Genomic DNA, 23,890 nt, shown 5'->3' on the forward strand with positions numbered 1-23,890 from the left:
GCGACTGCGTCACGGTGAGATGGGGTACGCCTACATGTTGCAATTCACGCAGTAATTGCATAATTTAAAAGACAGCAAGTATTATATCACTGAAATAAAAATGTATTTTTTCATTCTGTTTATGTATTTTTATTAATTCATAAATAAATAAATTACTTCTTTGAAATTAATTTCTAAGTTTATTTTTAATGTTCCGTCCAGAATTTATTGAAAGCACTTCGTCTGGGATCCAATGGTGAGTCTAATTATACTTAAAGATGTACATTTAAAAAATACTGTTTTGTATGTTTTCGATAAACACATTAAACTTCACACGTGCTTTGCCACATGCCGCTTTATATTACACGCATGCGTACTAATCACTTCGGCATGGCGGACAGTGGCTGGCCGGGCTGTGCTAAGAGTTTAAAAGGTGTCATTTTGGACCTGTGTGGAGTTTTATATGACAGCGGGGAGGGCGACGGAGTTGCAATTCCTGGCTCGATCGAAGCTGTGAAAAAGTGAGTGAAAATTTTACGTAGAAATTTGATTAGCTTTACGTCTTCAGTTTGAATAGCTGTCAAAGTCCGTCACTCAGACTTAATGATGTATGTGACCACCTGCTTTGCCCTCCTGACCTATTGAAAGGCTCAAGGAATCCGACCTGCAGCTGCGATTCTGCACCAATGAGACCCAGGCCACCAGAGAGAAGTTTGTAGCCAAGCTTCGAAGATTGGACTTTGACATCTCTGTATCTGAAGTCTTCCCTCCTGCGCCTGCAGCCATAGCTGTTCTCAAAGAAAGAGGTTTACGTCCTCACTTGCTGGTGCATGATGGTAAGATTCATATTTGAGCATCTAAAGTTTTCAGACCACTTTTTAGTTGATTGTGTTCTAAGAGTGCACTTGGAATAAATGCACATTAAAAGCCCTGGTATAATATATGTGAGGAGTACATAAAGGGTTTTTTTCTGTTACATTCTGGTGTTAAATTATAAACTGACTCATTTAATCTCAAGTCATCTTGAGTGTTCTGCTGGACCACGTCTAACTTGGCTATTGAATGGAACTTAAATTGTCTCATAAGTAAAACAAGACTTATGTGTCTTATAATATGATTTACTTGGTAAAGTCTCCCCTTTTGCAGCATAAGACATTACTTATTCTTACAAATACCTGGCATGAATCCATATACAGTATATAAATTATATTTGATGTATGAAACTAAAATTTCACAATAATCATTATGTCCATCGTGCCCAAATTTTAAATCATAAAATATTCAGACTAATCAAAGCGGGTTGAGCTGAAAATTATCTAATAATTTAATGATTTTAGATTAGGGCTGAACGATATATCGCATTTGCGATAATATCGCGACATGATCAAGTGCAATTTTCTAACCGCAAAGGCTGCGATTATACTCTGGACATGTCCAAATTCATGGGCTGCATCCTCCTGAGGCCGCATTTGTAGACCGATTACGTCACAGCGACGCGCCGAAGGCTGTCCAAATTACTACCATATCCCAGAATTCATAGCGCGGCCCAGCCAAACTCCAGTTTCCAGCAATGGCGGCCGCTACTAAGTTTTAAAATTACTCATACTAATCTTTCTGGGTCACAAAATAAACTTTTAACATATTTTCAGGCGAGAAAGTAGTTGTGTAAACATCAAATATCTGCTCGGTTTATCAAGATATCACATATTTGCAAAAGTGCTTCGACGTTTTCAGAGGCGTCTGCTACCCACCAGCTCGACAGCTAGCCGGGAGCTCGAGGGTTACTGATGCGGCCGAGAACGGCACAACTCCCGGCACATCATTTTCAGATCACCGCGGAGTTTCGCTGCTCGGGTTAAACGCAATATATAAGTCACTTAGACAACCTAAAAATGTTATTGTTGGGCTTTTTTCAGTGTTTTGTTTGTTCGTGAGTAAATCGGTTTGGCTGAGATTAAAGTTATTAGATTAGATAAAATAAAACTTTATTAATCCCCCGGGTGGGTTCCTCCTTGGTTTTCACACAGCTGACTAAACGTCAAACAGAAAACTTATTAAACAGAAGTATGAGACAGTCGAGAATTTACACCAGTGTCTGGTTATATTTTAGATAGCAAGAAGCAGACGGCCGAGTTTATTAAACTCCACCGAGACAGCGGTGACGCTAATCAGAAGGCTAGACCGTCCAATTTCACGCCTTTAAATTTTAAAGGCGTGTTTGTGTGTGTGTTTATACAATTGCTATTATGTTTGCACTTTATGTGTAATGTTACTGACTGCAGAGATCAGTAAGATGTGTGTATTTTTTATTTATTAGTTTTATTTATTTAATATTATTTTTTAATTGAATGACTGTCTAGTAGTTCACAGATGTCGAAAAACTGAGTGTGGTAAAGCCACTGATTTTGTTTATGTATATTTCTGCAATCTGCACATTGTACTGACTTTCATTTTAATGTTTACACCAGGGTTCCTTGTCAGCACTTTATGCTCAGATGTTTGTAAGCTAAAAATAAACTATTGTGTATGTTCAAATATACTGTTGTGATTGAAGAAGTTAAATAAAAATGTCAGTCATCAATTCATGCATCACCTCATGTCATCATAACAGAGGTCTGTCTTCCAGGAAAGAACAGTTTAAAATTAATGTAATATAGTATTGGCCATACTATATGATGTATTGCTTGTCTTTGTTTAATAATACAGAAGACAAAGACCTTAAAAAATAATCGCATCGCAATCGCAATATTGGGGCAAAAAATCGCAATTAGATTATTTTCCATAATCGTTCAGCCCTATTTTAGATGCAATAACCCATTTATGACTGACTTTGCTCCTTCTCTGCAGGACTTCTCCCGGAGTTTGACGGTGTTGACAAAACCAACCCAAACTGTGTGATTGTAGGAGATGCAGCTGAAAAGTTTTCCTATCAGAACTTGAACGAGGCTTTCAGGGTCCTCATAGGCCTGGAAAAGCCGGTGCTTTTCTCCCTGGGCCAGGGGTAATTAAATATTACTAGCCAACCGACATTACTCTATTGCTTATTCAAAGTAACGCATCATTATATAATGAAATGTATTTATTGATGTTAATCTTTCTTCATAGGCGATACTACAAGGAGACGGACGGTTTAAAATTAGATGTTGGTGTTTACATGAAAGCTCTGGAGGTAAAATAGGTGCACCGATATTTTGATATATATTTTTTTAGAGTTCAGTGGAAATAAATAAGTTATTTTTAATGTTGGCTTTTTTGTGTTTTTGTTCTTTTTAGTATGCCTGTGATTTAAAGGCAGAAGTAATTGGAAAACCTTCCCCGACATTCTTCCGGAGTGTTCTCAATGATATGGGCCTTAAACCACATGAGGTATGCAGCAATACATGGCCCTGCATGTGCACAGAGCACAAGTTAGGATGGAAAAGTTTACTGTCAGTTGTGCAATAAAGACCAGCTGCCTTTAGTTCTTGTTTTGCAGGTTTGCTTTGTTGAGCTTGTTCCTCTGTGCTCTGACGCTCCTGTTCCAGTTTTTCCAACAAATTCTGAACCAATGACACAGTGTTTTCTTTCTAGTTTTGCATCTGTAGTCTACCACAATAGATTGCACTTTAGTCACATATAGCTAACTTTACAAACTTTCAGCTTTAATTTTTTTATTTTCTTTTTTAAAAATAATAATCCTGTCATCCTGTAATTTAGTTGTTTTCTACAGTCTTTCAGGCCTCTTGGTGTTGCTGAACTATCCAGTGTTTTCATTCATTTTAAGAATGTACCAGAGTGTTGATTTAGCCACTCTTAAAGATTTCCTATCTCTCTGATGGGTCTTTTTTTTGTCTTTTCAGCCAAAATATGGGCGTCAATGCTTTCAGCAACATGTTATCAATATTTAAAATGACAACTAAAAGCTGCACAATATGATTTCAACACATCGAATCAACTATATCACTATATCTGCTTTTGTTTCTTATAAGTCTGATATCATATGTTTCATTATTGAAAGTATTTGTAAGAGTAAGCATTGTGTTATGTTGTATGAGAAGAATGCAAAAGAAGACACTTTAACAAGTAATTCATATTATGACACAAGTTTTGTAATACTTGTGGAATTATAATATATAACAGATAAACATGGTCTTTTGATTTGATTGTAAAATTCCTACAGGCTTTTTTTTTTTTTTTGGTTACCTTTTCATGTAGAGGAACACATCCACCAACACAGACACAAGAATGTTAACGAAAGTTTCAATAATCTCAGTACAAGTTTCACTCTAGTAATTTTCCTTCTTTCTCAGATACATGGATGTATTCACAGCTAACTTTGCCATCCTCTCCAGAGCACTCATTTACTCACCCAGGCTCTTTTCCTTGTTTGTCGAGTCACTCACTTAAAAAGCTCCCTTACAGACCCACTGTTATTCTCTTCTTTGTTTCTTTAAGAAATGCCTTCTTAGAATCATTGAACAACGGCCTGTTTGGCCCAGTCAATTGATACTGAACTCCTCCTGTGTTCAAGGAACTCTCTGTACCAGCTCTGTCTCCGCTTTCATCAGCTTCCCCTCCTTTCTTTGTGCCTCTGCTTCATTAATAAAGTAAAGTAGTTCCATGGTTTGACCTCACTGAGCATGCAAAGCAGGTCTAGGGTGTGGATGTTTTTAAAACACATCTGCACTAGGTTCTCTTAGGAGTCTGTAGCCACCTCTTTTTGCCCTTGACACACTTGCATTGAAGGGGGAAAAAAGCTGCTCCTGTTTAATCTCGCGAGTAGTTTAAGTAGTCGTATTTTATCTAAAATTAGTGACGCTGGTTGAATTCTTAATCCCCGTTTTTGTTTTAATTCTCCCAGTGCACTATATTTGTTCTAATATGTCTCCTTTTTGTTTTTCTTGTGTTGTAGAGAGCCCATCATGGGTTGCTCCTTTGTTTTTGTCCTCATCCCCCTTTGTGGCTTCTTTAGTGGGCAGTGGTGCAAAAGGTTGGTCAGTTGAGATGACGACTAAGCAGGTTTTGAAAGGAAACATGAGTAGAATGGAGGCCTGGATGAAACTGATCTCCCCAAGCGCTAATGAAGCTTAGTAAGGAAGCAAGGACATCAGAGAATAACTTCTGGCAGATCGGTGCAGTAATGATCTGTAGTGTATCCAAATGTTCAAAAACATACTGTAGTGGTATTAACAAGTGATACAGTTGGTTAACCACAAAGGGTCAAGTATTGTGTCATCAGTTGCACGGATTATGGAACTGCTGTTTTCTCTTTCTTCTCCCTTCTCACGTTCAGGTGCTGATGATTGGAGACGATCTTTTAAATGATGTAGGTGGGGCCCAACATTGTGGAATGAAAGGTGTACAGGTGCGGACTGGCAAGTACAGGTCAGTGTTATCCTAAATCTACAAATATGCTATGTGAACTGTGATTTGTCTATGTTGGGTAACCGTTTTATCTAACGGTTACAGTCAGTATGTTCTGTCCTGAATAATCCATATTCTTACTGTCTGTTTTACTTATCTGTTTAATTATATGGTTATTAAAGATAAAAATAATAGAAGTAAATATTGTCATCGGCCATGTTGCTGCTACTCTTCTTTTCATTTCATTTTATTTCATTTAATTTTTTGTTTCACAGATGGTACGTAAGCTGGTTATTAACAAATATCTACTCATTTAATCACATGGCAGCAAATCAGTGTATTTTAGGCATGAAGATATGATCAAGACGGCCTACTAAGGTTGAATTTGAGCATCAGAATGGGGAAGACAGGCAATTTAAGTCACTTTGATCGTGCTGTGGATGTTGTTGTGAGACAGGCTGGTCAGAAACTGCTGATCCAATGGGATTTTCCCACGCAACCAAGTGTGCAGTTTACAGGCCCTAAAAAGAGTAAATATCCAGTGAGCGGCAGGGTAAAAAGTACCTTGTTGAAACCAGAGGTCAGTGGAGAGACTGCTGGAGCCGATAGGAAGACCGTAACCATTAATCCAATAACCACCAATTACAACGAAGGTATACAGAGGAGCATCTCTGAACGCACAACACGTCAAACCTTGATTGACCACACTGGCTGCCTCTCTTGTAAGCTAAGAAAATGAACCTAAGGCCACAATTCACACACAAAAATCTCTGAGCAATGTTTCCAGCACCTTGTTGTATCTATGCCACAACGAATCAAGGCAGTTCTCAAAGCAACATGGGGTTCAACTAGTACTAGCAAAGTGTACCTATTAGGGTTTCTGTGAGTGCATTTGAAAAAAATGTCCTTGCAAGAAGCTGCTTAGTTTGTCCACAAGGGGGCAGCATTACACCAGATTTGGGGCGCAATGTTTCCTTTGTAATGAACAGGCTTCCTGTGAGTCAGCCACCATATTCTTAAATCCTCAGATTTGTTTATTTGATTGAGAATCTGCCAGAAAAAGCTTTATTCTCTCCACATGTAGATGCTCGTTGCCCGCAAGGTCGTAGTCACCAAAGGGTTTATAGTCCCAAATCTGGGGAGTACTGGGACGCCTTCCTTATGGTGTAATTACGGAAATTTATGGTTGATTATTTTAGAACCATGTTTACAGTTTAAAGAAAAGAGAAGAGTTTCTGGGTGTAAGAGAGGATGCTGGTATAGAACTACATTATGCCATATGTACTGTTTACTATAATTTTAGTATGTCTGCAGTTCTGGTAAGTAATATAAATGCTTTACCCTTTATATGCATGTTTAAGGATATGTGAGAAAAGTGATGACGTTTTTTTTTATTTTATTTCTACCTTACTCTTGCAGCTTATGCAGGTTTTCCCCAAAGTAAAATAATTGCTACAAACAAAATTGTGGGCTTTTAATGTTTACCTTTGTCTTAACGTGAGTAACACTTATGTAAAGATGGATAGCTAGCAACTGTAGCTGTCAGATGCATGCAACAGAATATGAATATGGAAATATTTAAATTGCCTGCAAACCACGCATCAATCTGACGAGTGCTCTTCTTTATTACCTGCCCTGCCAACGTAGACTGGCATGCAGGTTGCAGTCATGTGACCAGAGAACGCTGAGTAATCTGCTTGAGCATCACTCAGCATTAATCCTTAGCTAAGAGCATGGTCACTCATTATAAAAGCTGCCCTCTGTCTGGGCAGTCATTCGTTCAGAGAGAGAAAGACAGACCTGCACATCTCTGCATGTTTAGCTTAGAAGCCAAGTGGGCTGAACTTTTTCTACTGTAGAGTCTCAGTGGAGTAAACACATGAATTCATCTGGTTTGTGTGACTTCATAGTCTACTCCCAGCAGCTCGGTTGAGCTCCAGTGTGCTGACACTCTGAACAGTGTCAATTCTACTAAACAGGGTAAAAGGGATTCAATTATATCACTGCCTAACTATGTTTTGTGGAGAAAGCATCTGGTTATAGATTAGCAGAGGAACATGTGTGAAACTAGTGTTGGGTTCCATGACATGCTGTTTATCAGCTGTGGATTTATTGCTATTAGTATTATCAAAGGGGTTTATCTGGGGAGAACTGAGCAGAGCAATATAATGACTCAAAGGAAACCAAAACTGTTATTATGAATGATTAAGAAATCATCTGTGTTTCGAATGTATTGCTGCAATAGCAGCTCTGAACAGCACATCATGTGGGTGTGAAACAGTAATAACAGAAGAGCCTCACAGTATTTGTGTATTCTTTTGCCCACAACTAGGAACAGAGTATAAAGGCTGTTCATTTATGACACCTAAAGCGAACTGTCTTTGTTTATTAAACATGGGAAACTTAATAATAACCCAGAACTCGGAGTGCCCAGACTTGCTGACTTTACACGTTCTCTGAGAGGAAGAGGAGTAACTTTGACATTAACAGTGTTTCAGTGGGAATTTGAGTAGTGGGGGGAGACTTGAGATTTAACATTGTTTAGCTAAACGGGCCCGGTGAACCCAGGCTCGCTTTGAGCGGCTATAAACCCTCAGTCATAACTGTGAAAACACAGCTGTTTCCAAGTCAACCAGATGCTGCGCAGGCCTCCAGTTCCCATCACACTCGGAGAAATTACGGATTCAAATACCCCAGACTCGGTGACAAGACAGGAAGGGAAAAAGATACAAATCAAATCGTATCAGCTTGTGTGAAAATGCTTTTCACTTGACATACTCATAGCTCTGGACAACTTTAAGCTTTTTTTTCTTTTCTTTTTTTTTTTTTGAGTGTCTACTTTTAAAAAATCCTCTCTAAAGTTTTACATCCTTTGAAGTTGGTTCACAAGCCGGTTTTGTTTTGTTTTTGTTGGCTGCTTCAGGGATGAAGAGCCAAAATTGTGCCTCGCTCATTCTGAAGCTATATGTGTGTCTTTGACCTTTAATGTGTTAAAAGCTAAAGTGTGTAGTTTTTTAAAGTATCAAATAGAACTTAATGGATACATGTTATAGTAAACCTATACGATAAGAGGGTTTTATGTGCACTTAAGTGCTCACTTTAGTGTTAAATAAGATGTATTTTCTTATATGTGGCTCATTTTGATTAAATTCAAAAGTGGAGCTAGCAACGTGACTTTGCTGGACTAGTTGGTGAGCTATAGGCACAACATAAGGGCATTTGTAATTGGCAGTTCTGCTAGCAGTCAAATTTCCCTTGTTCTTGTATATAACGAGTGAAAGTTAATGCACCTCAAGGGAGCCAGAGAACCCTTTGCTCTTTAATGTAGACCAGGTTTGCAAAGAGGGGCCTACCACTGAAAAGTGGGTGGAAATTACACTGAGAGTATAGAGATCGGACTGCTGATGTTAATCAGCTGCATGGGAACAATCCACAGACACTGAGCTCTGCTCCAAACCCCACTCAGGCTTTCACTTCTCAAGTTACATGCTTAATGGCAGTCAGAACATTATAGCTGTATATGAAATTTCAGTGGTTACTGAATACCATCCATATTACACTTTATCCATAACTGCTGTTTATGCTATTGAAAATCAGTAATCAGTAGTTGGTTAGGTTTCAGGTGTAATTTTAAAAACACAAATTAAATTATTGTTCTGATGAAGCTCTGCTGTGTGTAGGAAAAAGCTCTTGGACTGATGTTGGCCTGAAATGCAGATTGTAACAATAATTGATTGGACAATTATGCATAATTGTACTTAAAAAAAAAACACATTTTCCCAGCGAAATGGGCCAATTATATGCAACATTTGGTATTAAAGCTAATGGATTTCATAGTCACATGGATTCAAGCTGTAAACCTGATATTGACTAATTATCACCTTTTTAACTTGTTAGGAAACACTTGCCAGCTAACATGAAGCAGCTTTAGCATTCATTTGGAGTAATGTTTATGGCCAGCTGATAATCGCAAGTCTATGCAAAAGCAACACTTCTTCAGAGAGCTGGTGTCTGGGTCCTTGGCTGCTAAGTGTTACGCTCATCACCAACTAGGCACTCAATTTGTTTGTCTGCCATTTGGTATTGGGAGGAAACATTTATCTGCCACGGGAGTAAACAGGATTGACACAAGCAGCGAAGCTGAACTGAAACGGGGAATTTTCTTTACGCCTAGAAACCAAAACAGCGACCTGAAGTAAAGTGTCACAACTGCAGTGTTCCCTGCAGGTTTGTCCCAACCATTTTGCTTCTTTAATAATGGTTTGAATGACTATAAAGTGGCCATATCAAGCCTTTATTATCTGTATGCACTGTTACAATAGTGTTAAATTAAAGGTCTGCGTATGTAACTGAGAACAGCATAGGCTAATATCCTTGTTTATGAGGGACAGCCAATCAAAAGAAAAATAGCTTTAAGGAAGGTGAAAGGGTTTTATGGCGACAGGTGACGACCTAAGAGCTGCATAAAAAATAATAAGGATTACCTTTAATTATGAAACATGATGGAAGTGAGCATAAAGGGCCACTTTATTATAAAAGCAATATTAGCGAATGAGTGGTGGGTCAATGTGGGGGTTTTTTTGGGGTTTTTTTTTGGTAATTATTTTGTGGAAGTACAAAAAAAAACAAATAAGCTGTGAGCTTGGCGTTTATAATTAAAAAATGTTACTGAGCAGTAAGGTTATGAGTATGATGCCCTTGTTTTCCTCTTTCAAGCGTATGTTACCTTTTTCAATAGTGATCTACAGCAGCCTGTTCCTGTGACCGATCGTGTGTTCTTTGTTTCTGTTCTCTTATCTTCAAGGAACTGCATCAGCGCAGAACTGGGAAGCTTTGAAGCTTCATAAAAGCAGGTTCACATCATGCTGTTTCTGCATGCAGCAGTGGTAAACCAGTTTAATTGCTACTGCCGTTTCCCCATGTGCTGCGTGTGCATACACCCTCAGCGCTGGCGTGTGTGCTTGTGCCGGGGAGAAAGCTATGCAGCAAAGAGTGGGATACCGGCACAGCTTTGATAGGTGTTTTGAATGGGCGCCAGAGGAAGCCCATAGTGGATTCCAGCTGGAATCTGGCAAAGAGCACACAGCAAACATTTTCACACAGCAGCAACCATCGTCAGAGTGGTTTACACTGTGAAACTCTCTCTGCGGCTAACGCTTGGCTGCTAATGGGAATGTGTGGAAACAAGCAGGCTGAGCCAGATTGAAGCTCTCAAGATGGAACTAGTCCCTGATGATACAAACTATGAAATAGTTTGCTGAAACCGCACCCTGGTTCATGCCCTTTCTGTCTGTGGCCGTCAACGAGGGACACAACAGGAAAGAAGCATAGCGGGGTTGGGGGGTGGGTTGGGTTAGTGGCCATGTGCTTACCATACATGGATTACTGTCCCTACAGTAATTTTATGGCTTGCACCAAGCCAATGCTCTACTGTATTTACTAAAACAAACATGCTGACATATCTCCAAAAGTTGATTCTGTTCATCTGGACGTAGCGTTTTGTGGGAGAAATGTTTTGTCACTCATCCAAGTGACTTCTTCAGTCTCAGCTGACTGCAGGTTTCCCCAGCTTATAAACAGTACATTTGCATAACGACTGAAACCAGCCCACTGAAGGGACAATGGGCTGGGAGGTCAGTTCCTTAATCATAATTATGCAAATTCTCATGACCATTGATCAACAACCACTGACCAAAACCCACTGATCAATGGCCACTAATCAATGGCCATGAGTACCATTCACAGAGAGTTGGGGAATGGCTGCAATCACAGCATTGTAAGATGGCAAAAGATGACCCCTCGGCCCCCTCCTCGATTCACAGATGGTCTTTCCCTTTTCACGTAAATGGCCTCCTTGACTCCGCCCCCAAACCAGCGTTCCTCCCTGTCCAGGATGTGTACATCCTCATCATTGAAAGAGTGTCCACTGGCCTGTAGGTGTAAATAGACTGCAGAGTTCTGGCCTGATGAGGTAGCTCTTCTGTGTTGTGCCATCCGCTTCGCCAGAGGTTGTTTGGTTTCCCCGATGTATAAATCCTGGCAATCCTCCTGCACTTAACAGCGTACACTATGTTACTCTGTTTGTGTCGGAGGACCCGATCCTTGGAGTGGACCAATTTTTGGTGCAGCGTGTTTTGGGGTTTAAAAGCCACAGAGACCTGGTGTTTTGAAAAAATGCATCTCAACTGCTCCGATACTCCTGACACATATGGGATCACTATAGGTTTTCGCTTGGGCAGCGGTTGTCCTTCTCTCCTGGATCGGCTGGAGCTTTCTTTAGGTGCCTTTCCCACTTTGACAAAAGTCCAGCTGGGATAACCACATTTACTCAGGGCCTTCTTGATGTGCTGTTCTTCTGTCTCCCTGGCCGCTGTGTCAGTGGGGATGGTGTTCGCGCTGTGTTGTAGCGTCCTGATGACACCCAGTTTGTGTACACGTCAGCTTTTAGATATCCCCCATTACTGATGGCAATCTCACAGTCTAAGAAGGCTAACCTGCCACTTTTCATATCCTCCCTGGTGAATTTGATGTGTCGGTCCACCGAGTTAATGTGATCCGTGAAATGTAGTACATCCCGAGATTTGATTTTCACCCAGGTGTCATCCACATATCCGGCTTGGTGGTGTTCCAGGGTAGGAAAGCAAAGCCCTCTTTTCCACTTCTTCCGTGTACAAATTGGCCACAATGGGTGAAACTGGGGAGCCCATGGCACACCCATGTTTCTGCCTGTAGAACTGATCCTTGTATGTGAAGTAGGTGGAATGAAGACACAGTTCCAAAAGCAAACACACTTGGTCGATGCTGAGAGTGGTCCTGTTGCTGAGGTTGGTGTCATCCTGTAATCTCTTACGGACTACCTCCAACGCTTCCGTGACTGGGATGCAAGTGAAGAGAGATGTAACGTCGTACGAGACCATGGTTTCATCTGCCTCCATAATGACAGCTCTCACCTTCTCAACAAAATCTAGGGTGTTCTGGATGTGGTGTTCAGAGCTGCCCACCAGCGGGTTGAGGATCGAAGCCAGAAACTTGGAGGTGTTATAGGTGACAGAGTTGATCATGCAGACAATCGGTCTTAAAGGTGCACCGTTTATGTATTTTCGGTAAACCATACAGACTTGGTGTAGACTCCCCTGGGTACAGCCTGTGGTATGAGGTCCGGTCAATAGCCTTGTCTTGTTCTAACTGCTTCAGACAGTCTATCACCCTCTTCCTGTAGCCACTTCCTGGGTCTCGTTTCAGGGGCTCATAAGTATTTTCATCACTGAGTAGTGACAAAATCTTCTCATGATAGAAAGTACTATCATGAGAAGACTGACCTCCCAGCCCATTGTCCCTTCAGTGGGCTGGTTTCAGTCATTATGCAAATGTACTTTTTATAAGATTTGGGGAAACCTGCAGTCAGCTGAGACTGAAGAAGTCACTTGGATGAGTGACGAAACGTTTCTCTCACAAAACGCTACGTCCAGATGAACAGAATCAACTTTTGGAGATTTACTTTCCTGGATGATTGAGAATGCATCAAGATGCTGACTTATGCATGTTTGCAAAAGAACATGCTAAAGAAAGAACGGTTCATTAGTTCAATGCTGCATTCATGGCCCTTGTTGGCACAGTGTAAAGAACAGGAAAACCCCATGTTGTTCCAGCGTTTGAGATTCCACCGATCATTCCAGAAATATCTCCACTCCTGCCTTTGTGGGCACACCAAGTACAATCATGTCCATAAATATTTAGACAGAAGCACAGCTTTTCTACAGTTTTTGCAAGCGTAGTAGAAAGAGTCAAAGACAATGAATTAAAATGGTTCACAAAACATTTAGAATTACATTTTTCCTCGTTTTTTGTGGCTTTTTAATAAAAAAAATAATAGAGACAACAGAGTAGCCTCTTTTAGTTAGCTGTTGCTTTGCATCTATATAGAAGAAGGGTGTGGCGGGTGTTGCCTTTTGAACATATAGATTATACGAGGGTGTAAAAGCGTACTCCTGTCTATCAGCAAGCGCGACGAAAGCTGTATGTTCCCCCGCCCACAACACATTCGCCACCAACATGTTTGAAAGGCATCTAAAGGTGAAAAAGGGTGCCATGAACTTTACTCTTGATGAGAACACTCTTGACTCTCTGTGCAGTCTTGGTCTCCCAGGTCATGTGTCATTTACTAGGTTTACCTTTGATATCGCTCTGCTGATTTTTAAAATGTATTTATTTTTTGGCTTTATGAGCCTCAATAATAGCCTTTTCATGTGTTCAGTCACCTAAGAACACTCTGTGGGAACTCTGAACTGTGTGCTAGCTCCTTTCCGCATGAACTAGTGTTCACATACCTCACCTAGGAAACAATTTGAAAGAAAACCTGCTTGTGTTGTACCCACAGGCACTATGTATGGTATTATATGTCTTACAAGCAGTTCTTTCAATATTGTTGTAAAATGTACTCAAATTAAAGCAATAATTTTGCACTTGTATTTAGTCTTTATTTTAGTTTAGTCCAAAGGTGTTTTCGGTTATTCTTATGTAGCAACTTTCTCCAACTGGGATGTTCTGTAACTGTCAGATTCTTTGACTTTAAGGCTACTAGACGGATATTACAGTTGACGCATAGGTAAACTGAGATTCATGAGAACTGAGTGAAACATGATAGTGTAGTAATGAGATAACTAGAAGAAAAGCTAACAGTTTTTGAAAATGCTCTTTGACAGACAAGAATATGTCAAAAAAAACGATAAATGCTTGGCATATGGCATATTTCACGAACATGGATGTTGTCAATGAAGCTTCTATGAGCTTGCAACATTGCAACATTGTGCAATGAGTAATATCCCTGAGGACATGCAGTTCTCATCCAATGCGTTAGTATGCAAATATTCCAAGCTATGATTTTAACTGCTAGTATGATCAGAACCAACAAGTCTGAGAGTAGAAAAAGAATTTGGCTTAATCCAAAAGTGATGGTACAATTAATCTGTGAGTAAGCACCAAAGGATTTTAACAGCTTAACAGACTACAATACACTGTACAGTTGTCCACCAGCAGACCAGTCCAGAGAAACCTTCCCAGCCCAGACTGAACTGGCTCTCTCTGAGTGGCACAGAACCTGTGATTAGTGTGGATATCCTGAGCAGATTTCCACTGAAACCTGTAATGAAGTCTTGAAAATAAAGCCATTGTGAGTGCAGTGAATGAAAGGAAAGACAGCTCATTAAGAAAGCAAATGGCCAATCAGCCTCAGCAAACACAAGAGAAGGCTTTTCAAGTAGAAAAATGTTTGCTGTCAGCTTAATATAATAAAGTGGACAGAATTAGTATAATAACCCCAATATTACTAGCATATTTAGGGCAGGTTAATTGTATTCCCGCTTCCTAAGAGACCACATGCTGTAACTTGGCACTATTCCTCATAAATCATTTGCCTGTATTTGAATGGCTGTCTAATAAAAATGAAGTGATCCAAATTTAAGTTGGACCTCCTCCATATGGTGATCAGATCTGGCAGTTTGACTGAAAATATTTGCTTTTAAATCTATATTGGCATGATGTTGAAATTGATTATTGCTGGACTGTTGGTGCCAGTTAGCTTTTATTTTGTGGTCATTTCTGGGATGGCTCCCAGATACATTATGTATTTCAGCTTAGCTTAGCTTTCAGTCCTCCTCACGACATATAGATCAGCACATATGATAATGGTCATGGTTTCATGTATGACTGCAAGGCCTTCCTTTAACCTAGACAGTTATGAAATGTAGATTACCTAAGATAATGCCTTTAATTCTCTCCTTCAAGCACACTAAACTGAATTGAATGTGTAGTCTTGCCTGAGCAGGTTACGCTTGAGTCACATTTTCGCTTTGCATTGTCTTGATCTGTGCAGCATTTTGCTTTGTAGAAAAGAGTGCAGGCACTTCATAGTGTCTCGTGTAACAGCGCAGTCCCACACCCTGTCCTCTTAACCACTCTTAACACATTAGTTTTGTCTGTGTGGGAAGGAAGTGAAGTTATCGAAGTGCACTCCTCTCCGCTGAGGCTGTGGGCTGTGAATTTGTCAGCTACAGTGTTTCTAAATGTGTCATTTAGGTCTGTTTATCTGTGCACCACAAGAACACTGACTCTTTACACCAGCAAAGGGATGCGTGACATGTGCACAACGTGGCCTTTGAGCTAAAGCTAAATCCACAGGGGCCCTCTTTTGTGTCCAAGTCCACCCAGATGTTCAGAGGAACTAAAGCTAGCACGTTCTAACCTGTTAGCTTTATATAGAAATGTGTAAACCTGACTGTACAGAATGGGTTGTATATAAATCTGTGTTCATTTCTTATTAGACTGACCGAATAAGGCATAATTCTAAAGTAATTTTGACATTATGCATCATCAGAAGCATACAGATAAGCACAGTGATGTCTGACAAGCCATTAACAGCTCTCAGCATCTCCTTTGTCAGTCAGCAGCAGGGCCTTGGCAGGATGCATGGTAAACTGGGATAAATGTGTGTTGCATAAGGTTCCTATTTCCACTGTTGGATTTCCCTTCTATTTAACAGATAACACATGAAAGCTGTGTTTTTTAGTTGGATTTCTTTTGCTGCATGTTTCTAGAAATGGGTGTTCATTTCCACTGGAAAAAAAGAGACTCGCTTGTTAGTTCTTGCTCGTGCTAACAGCTACTTGAGCCCCATCATGCAATGGGCCACTTCCTAATTTTCCATCTTTATGCCCAGTGTATTCCAAATGCGGAGCGGATGGGCCTAAATTGTAACTGCTTTATTTATCATTCTAGTTTTTCACTACTGTGGTCAGTCCTTTTAAATTTTCCAATTGTAGCGTGCAACCAAAATCAGCCAATCATGATGCCAACTGAAACTGTTATTGTAAATTATTTGTACAAAATTGTGGATCTGAATTGATGCAAGCATACTTGCTCCAAAAAATAAATGCTAATTTAGCATGGTGTTTCCAGACAATCCATACTTGGTAAGATACAGATTTGTGTAGCTATACTTTGGCTATCGCAAAATCTTTTTTTGTATTTGTTTCTTTGTCTACCAACTACACGTACACAATCTGGAGTTGAGCAACCAAACTTGGCACAGAACTACATCTTAAGTCTGTCAAGGTTCTTATCTATATCACATATTTTGATTCCATCTTATTGCTTAGCAACCACCTAGCACGTACTTTTAGCAATTATGCATCTAAATGCATAAAACAAGTCTTAAAACCACCATAAAAGTTTTATTTCATGGCAGCAGCATCAAATTAAAAGACATTGTAGAACCTTCAGCACCACCTGAGCGTATGCATATGTTTGAACCTGTGTAGATTAGAGAAAATCCAAAATAAATTCAAACTTTCTTTCAAAGTCAAAGATGTCCCATTGTAGACTGGGTGACAATTTCACTATGGAAGAAGAAGAGTTCACATTAATAATCTAAAAACCCCAAATTACTATGATGTTTATGACCATGATGGGTATATAAAAACTATACATACCCTTTTCCAGTCTGATTTGTCATTCAAAATGTTTTTACTACAAGCATCATTATCCCAATTACACACCCATTCATAAAGCACTTAAAATTTTATTCTGACATTCACACAATCTCACTCCAATGAAAGCGTTGGGAGGCTCAAGGTTCAGTGTCTTGTCCAAGGACATTTCTACATACAAGCTGGAGGAGCCCTACATTCACCTACAATCTGTCAGAAAAGCATCATGCCAATTTTTTTTTTAAAAACATCAAAAACTTTAAATGTATGTGTAAAAAGCTGTTAGGTGGTTTCCAGGTTGCTGAAACCCCCCCTTTTTAAACCCAACAGTCTTACTGTTTGTTATACAGTTAAATATAGAGTTTAAATCATTTACATGGGGTCCTGAGTTTGCTGTCCTGTCTTATGTGACAGATAAGAGAGCCCTATGATCAATTACCTAGTCATAAATCCAAGAAGTAACAAAGCTGAACTGAACAGTTGAAAGGCAAAGTGAGACTCGTCTTCAACAAAATCTCAAAAGCTTGTTTCATTTTTGTTTTTAGTATCGTAGTAATGTGTAATCCGAACACCTGATAGTGTGCCATATATTGAATTGAGGTCATAGATTGAAGTGGCAGTAGCCACAAAGAGGTTATAGAAGCCTCCCCACCCATGGGTGTTAGCTTCCCCCTGCCTGCAGGCTCTTTTAAAGCCTGCTGTGCGTTATAAGTCAATGAGATATTAATAATTAACCTGAGCTTTTTTTTGCAGTGAGACCAGACTCCCACGGTAAGACAAAGGAACCAAGCAGGCCTCAGTCACTGAGCTCCTTCAACAGTACTTTTCCACCCGTGAGAAAGAGAAGAGGAAATGAGTGAGAGTGGGAGAGTAGAGCGAGTTGTAGCCCACAGATGGCAGGCTGAAACATGGCACTGCCTCTTAAATACATGAACACAGACCCGTAGCCGTTTCAATGGGGAACCAATCCCTCTTGCAATTACCAATTGACAAGCTGCTTGGCTAGAGGGATTTGGGCCTTTGCCTGGATTCTGCTGTAACCATTTTTTTTTGTTAGGATTTGTTTTAGCAAGTGGGTATGCATGGTTGTACTTGCATTTTCTTTATCTGATGCAGGTGACTCAGCAGCACCTCAGAGCTAGCATAACACCCATGCGCCCTGAGATATACGCACAAAAAGACAATTCAGCAAGTCATCAGCAGTGCTGCTAATAATAACAGCACACAGATGAAAACAGTGTGGTTAGATCTGGGTCACGTAAGGCTTTGCATATTTAGCACAACACTGACAAGGACAGCTGTTAAATGTTGAAGAAGGTAATGGCTTCTTAAAAGCTAAAATTTAGATATATATATTTTTTCCCTTTGCTCCCACCGGATCACCTAAGATGACTCCACAAATTAGCACCTAAACCATAGCAGCAAAACCTTTTATAATTCATTAAATAGATTTCAAAGCGATGAGCGTCACACCAAATATAAAGAGTCAGTCTAATCTATAATGTCTAAAAGTTTATGTCCTAAGTAGTCGTTGAGGACATAAAAAAATTTATGGTTTGCATCCTGTTCACGTAGCATTGGATGTTTTTGTTATTGTGAAAGGCAGAAAGTTTCCAGTAGGTGGTTTTCAGCAGGTCAGGATTCTCTCTCACACACGCTCACAGTCATCGCTCGTACTCACAGGAGGTTTTCGTACAGCCACAGGATGGAAAAAAAATAATCAAGTAGCTCTTTGCGCCGCAACCAGGGAATCCCCTTTTGTGTCCAGCTCGATTGGAAAGAACCGTTAATATGCGTAAAGTGTGAAAACCATGCCGCAGCTGTTTGCTGATCATGATTCAACATTATGTAGCCTTTTGTAAAGTGAAGTGATAACGGTCGCTGCACTGCCACAAACTCGGCAGAGGATGTGAAGGCTTCAAGTTAGCATCTGTCACTTCTGTTGCCATAACATGCACGTAACATGGTGGTTTCCTCTGTTCAGTTGGGCTGTTTTTCCTAAGAAGGTGCAGCTGTATTATTTCAAGGATGTTATCTGTGCTTTTGTACCTATCAGGTAAAAGAGAACAGAAAGATAGGAAAAGTGAAGCTCGGAGCGGATTGTAATAAAACCAGGCTGTAGCATCGCTGGTGTCGACGATCCCCGCTACATCTTCACTCGGTCTTGTGGCATTTTATTTACAACAGAGTCAGTCAAACGGATCACATTTTCACCCTCCAGGCCGACGCTGCTAAAGCGGCACCGTGCAGCAGGAAACGCGAGCAGCTGCACACCTTTTCTCCCTGTCCCCAGGGTGAAGGTAGAGAGCTTTGTCATGTGCCTGCATCTTATGTCACCCACACGGCTTGGCTCAACATAAAGGCTATGAATGTCATCAAGACGTGATCTCCCTCAGGTTATATTTAATATCATCGTCTTTATAGTGGAAAAAAGGCTGCGTTTCAGCTCCTGCTGCCTTCACTAGTCTGGCATGAAAACAACACACTGGCCTGGGTTGACTGTTTTTCCACCTTTCACTTGCAGAGTGACTCTTTACTTTCAGTGTTATCTTCCCTGTGTTGCTAGGTGGCAACTCACTTTACACAAAGCCTACAATGATACCCTGTAGCTCCTATTTATTAGAGGAGCAGTGTGATAACTATGTCATTTCATTGAGTTAGTTGCTATGTGATGTCTCTATTGGTAAGCTTTTATTGGTTATTCCTGTTTCTTGTTGTGGGTTTGTTTTTAAATGCTTTTATGACTTTCAGTACACTTTCTTGGTAACTTCAGCCCTCTTTAGAGTTGTGACTTTTTGTGACAGATTTCCAACTGGGAAAATTCTCATGATGACTCGGAAAGCCAAGTCATAAAGTATGCAACGTGGCTGAAATATTGAAATATTTGGCTGAATTTGTCACACCCATGTTCCTACTTAAGAGTGCGCAAACACACTGATCAGAAGAACCTCCCAAAGTTAAACAGTACTACTTTTAAAGCCTACACTGAGTAGCCAGCCTCTTTCATTGCTAACAAATGCTAATTTCTATCTAATAGGAGCCATATTTCATGTAGGCAGTTTGGATTTTATACTAGCTTATGCTTCTTTGACTACACCATTAATAGCAGCCATTAAAAGTGCCTTTTGTCCTACAGTCAAATCACAGGAAACCCAGATATTTCTAGCTTGAGTTGCTCAGTATGTAACCGCCTTCACACCAAAATATCACCGAGAGTTGCGCGCTGCTAACCTGATTTTTTTTTTTTTGTTTTTTTTTTTTTTTGTTTTTTCGTCAGTATTGTGTCAAGCAAAATGCCTGCTCAGCAGAGGTGCAGAGGTTAAGAGACAAGTATAAATCGAAATCGGGTATATGTGACGGTTTTGCTTCCCTCTGTGCACGAGGCGAGTTAAGCATTAACCAGCGAGAGCGTTTTCATGCTCTCTCACCCTGCGGTCAGTTACCTCAGGAGTCAGCTGAATGCATCTAAACGAAACGAAACAAAGGTGAAGCCGCCCTCTTCTCTTCAGGTTAAACAAGAGTCCTTTTCTTTATTTCTATATCTTACCTCGTCCCTGTGTGTCTCTGACTCACAGCAGACTTTCACAAACAAATGCACTCACTACATGAGTCATTCTTATCTACTTTCTTTTCACGGAGGAACAACCAGTGGCTGCAAATAAAGTGTTTTTAATAGTGTCAAGTTTTATACTGTATATGTCATATCACACTCGAATCACTCACAACTGATTTGTTATTTTGGAAGCAAGTCCTGTGACAACCTGCAAGAATCACATGGGGCATTCATAGCTTTAAAGGATCGACAGCATTAGAGAACCCAACTTTAAAGCTCCACTTTTCCTTTTTGATCAGCATTTAATCTTCCTAGAGCCCAATGTGAGGTCTTTAGCTGTCTAAAACCAAAGATATTCAAATTTTCAGCTGTCAAAAAAAAATTTGGAGCCCACAAGTGTTTGACATCTTGATTGATGATTTGCTTGAATGTTAATCAGCTGTCAAAATCGTTTTTGTCAAATCGGCTGCTGTGCTTGTTCACCACTAGCCAAGCTCACTGCTCCTTTTGGATTTTTTTTTCTTGCACTACTTGCAGCACAAATCGTGTGATCATTTACTAACCATCTGATGAGGCAGTTTGCTCTTTCAGCGTAGGGGCAGCTGTGTTGTACTAAACCCTTGGCTGCTCCCCACCTCCTGCCTCATAGCTGACCTCATCCCTATGTGATGGCTCTGCAATGTCAGTCAGGCTCAGGGACCAAACCTATCTATTCACGTGTATTGATATTGCATTGACCTGAAGGACAGCAAGCCGCAGATTACCTCACCGGTAACACTAGCTGTATTGTGCTGAATTTTGCATGGTCACATTGACCTGGTTACTTCTTCATTATTCATGGGAATGGGAGGAAGGCAGCAAAATGAATACACGCGCATGCATCTATGTATGCCTATCTAAAAGATGGAGTCGGGGAGAGATTTAAAGAAGCATCGGGTTGAAAAGACAGTGAGGTTGATACTTTTGGCTTCACTTCTTGAAACATAAGAGCCATGTGACCTATGTTGCTTGTGCGTTCATGCCTGTGCGTGCATGCGTGTGTGAACTCAATCAGTCCTCGGGCAGAAAAGGGTGCGGGAGTAATCCAGCACAGGAGACATAAAACCCCAACCATTAGTGGACCAGCTCACATAACCCAAGCACTGGCAGCTGACAGACATGCGTAAACACATGGCACTGCTTTGCCATATTCAGCGTGGCTTCGGCATTCAGCACCTCTTCCCCCATTTCCACCACCACAGGCCTCTTCTTTCTGTCACTACACTTGGGCGGCTCACAAATATTTGCCATGGGGCTCTGTAAGCTCTCAGAAGTCAGGATTAATGGTGGTGTGTGCCTCACACCCAGGGCCTGACAAAGAGTCCCCATCTGGAGTTCCAAGCCGTGACTGAGGAACACAGGCAGCACACAGAGCCCGGTCAAGGCGGCCGGTGGGGGGGGGGTCTATAGGCACCACTCCATAAATGAGCAGGACTCCAGGGCAGTTCTGATGAATGAAGGGGCGTCTCTGTCTTTTGATGGAATTGGGTGGAAAGGAGGTCCTCCGTGTGAGCTTGGGCCTAGTGCCACACCAAATGGATTACATTTCCACTACCAGCTGATTAAACAACCAAATCTGCATCCATCACTGGGCCTTGATCCAAACAATGGCAGCAGCCAGTGTTGAAGCTACAGCCTTGCCCGTCTTGACCAAGTCCACAACTTTCCCACAATTTAGGAAATCGTGTGGAAACAGGATTATGGGTAGGGTAATTTTGGACATTGGCCCGTGACCTTTTGATGTAGGGTACTTTATATGGGAAAAAATGTAAACATCATTTCTGTGTGCGTGCTGTAAATACAATAACCCTTTCTGTGCAGTCCATCCAATTACAAATGTAGAACAAGACTGTGCACAAGTCTGAGGTAAACCATTTTCAGCACCTTAGCATTAGTTCATTTGCTAATTTGTCCTAAATGCAGAGTAACGATTAAGCTGATGAGAATGTCAGGGGAATACTGCAAGTGTCTCTTGCACTGGTGTCTCTAAATGTCTTAACAAAAATTTGAGGTCAATGTAGTCAAGGGGCCACAGAGCCACGAGATTAGCACAGCTGAACAGCAAGTTTGGAGAAATCGGTCTGTTACCATGTGTGGAAGTAATGTGTTTTGTTACAGCCTCACAGATTAACAGTATATTACGATTTGATCCTAACCTTGATACAAAACAGCACTATAATTGTGGTGTAGTAGCCTGCACATATGATAGAAAGGTGTGGTTATGGAGCCACTGTTACCCTGAAATACCTTCAAATCAACTAATATGTTGGGCAAAGGATGACGACTGTGGATGTACTCTGGATGTAGTCAAAGACATTCAGAGTGTAGGTATGCTTTGGAAAGGGTGCGATTGAGGCAGATGATACACTGTAAGAGGAGCAGCCAAAAGAACTAAAAATACAATGCTGTTAAACAAGCTCTTAACAGAACCAGAGTTACCACACAGGATGACAGTTTTGATAACAAACTTTCTTTTTCGTTTCAGTTGTGTTTTGTTGTGTTTTTTTTTTGTTTTGTTTTCATCCCCCCACATAATGCATTCAGCATTGTTAATCCACTCGACTGCGTCAAACTGCTAGTCCTTGTTTACCATCCCTTTTGTGCCCAAGATTTCCTTTGTCCTGCGATACAGGTCCTCAAACCTGTGCATTTGCTTCTCCTCCCTCAGGCCCATTGATGAGAGGCACCCGGCGGTGACGGCTGACGGCACTGTAGACAACCTGGCCCAGGCGGTGGACATGATCCTCAGTCAGAGGGGGCACTGAACACCAGGCAGTGGACACTGAACTCTAGCTGATCAGCAGTACCATTAAAAAGTAGCTTCTGAAAGTTTTCTTTGTTATGAAAGTTAAATTAATTAGCCCATGGCCTCTATAAACTCTTAACAGCCAACTGTATTGTCACACATGGGAAAGACTCCCATCTGTTGCTCTGCGAAGTGTGACACAAACTGGAATGAAGTTTGCAGAACAATTATCCCATCTGCAAGAGATAGTGTTGAGCATGCTTGAGCTGTACTGTGTATTTGTCAGTACATGATTGGCATAGATAAGATACCTCAAGATGACACGAGTATCTGCCGTAACCAGCTGCTGACTGACAGTTAAAAGGCGAGAGAAATGCAGTGTTCAAGTTCCCACAGTCAAATTCTCCGAAGAGCTGCTGTACTCACAGTTTGCACTAAACATTTGCTGCACAACCCATACAGGGCTGCAGGAAATATTTGATTTTTTTCTTTGATTGTTATAAAGAAAGATCATTTTCGAGTCTGTGTGAAAATGTGTGGAATCTCCATCAGTTTGGAAATTTGTCTGAGTCATTGTCAGAGAAAAGCTCAAGGTCTTAAAGCACTTGGGGAAAATTCAGCCTTGGCTCAGGTTTAAACTGGAATTCATATCGGAGAGGCTTTTGTTTTACAATAATAAATCGCTGGAAATGGGAAGTGAGCTGGTCTAAGAGATGATAAATGCAACCACTGCTGAATGCGATAAAT

The 23,890-nt window shown here is 40.7% G+C and overlaps 1 protein-coding gene across 1 annotated transcript; it reads left to right on the plus strand.

Moving 5' to 3' along the window:
• Nucleotides 1-348: 348 nt before the first annotated feature.
• lhpp (phospholysine phosphohistidine inorganic pyrophosphate phosphatase) lies at nt 349-23,588 on the plus strand. Its single transcript, XM_085361482.1, has 7 exons — nt 349-500; nt 628-815; nt 2,827-2,980; nt 3,085-3,148; nt 3,253-3,345; nt 5,252-5,343; nt 23,066-23,588. Exons 1-7 carry the CDS (start codon nt 349-351, stop codon nt 23,160-23,162), a joined length of 840 nt encoding a protein of 279 aa, XP_085217608.1. The 3' UTR covers nt 23,163-23,588.
• Nucleotides 23,589-23,890: the final 302 nt, after the last annotated feature.

This window comes from Diplotaxodon limnothrissa, linkage group LG8 (assembly GCF_057381915.1).
Source record: "Diplotaxodon limnothrissa isolate DT_005_m linkage group LG8, D_limnothrissa_male_GT1.1, whole genome shotgun sequence".
Lineage (NCBI taxonomy): Eukaryota > Metazoa > Chordata > Actinopteri > Cichliformes > Cichlidae > Diplotaxodon > Diplotaxodon limnothrissa.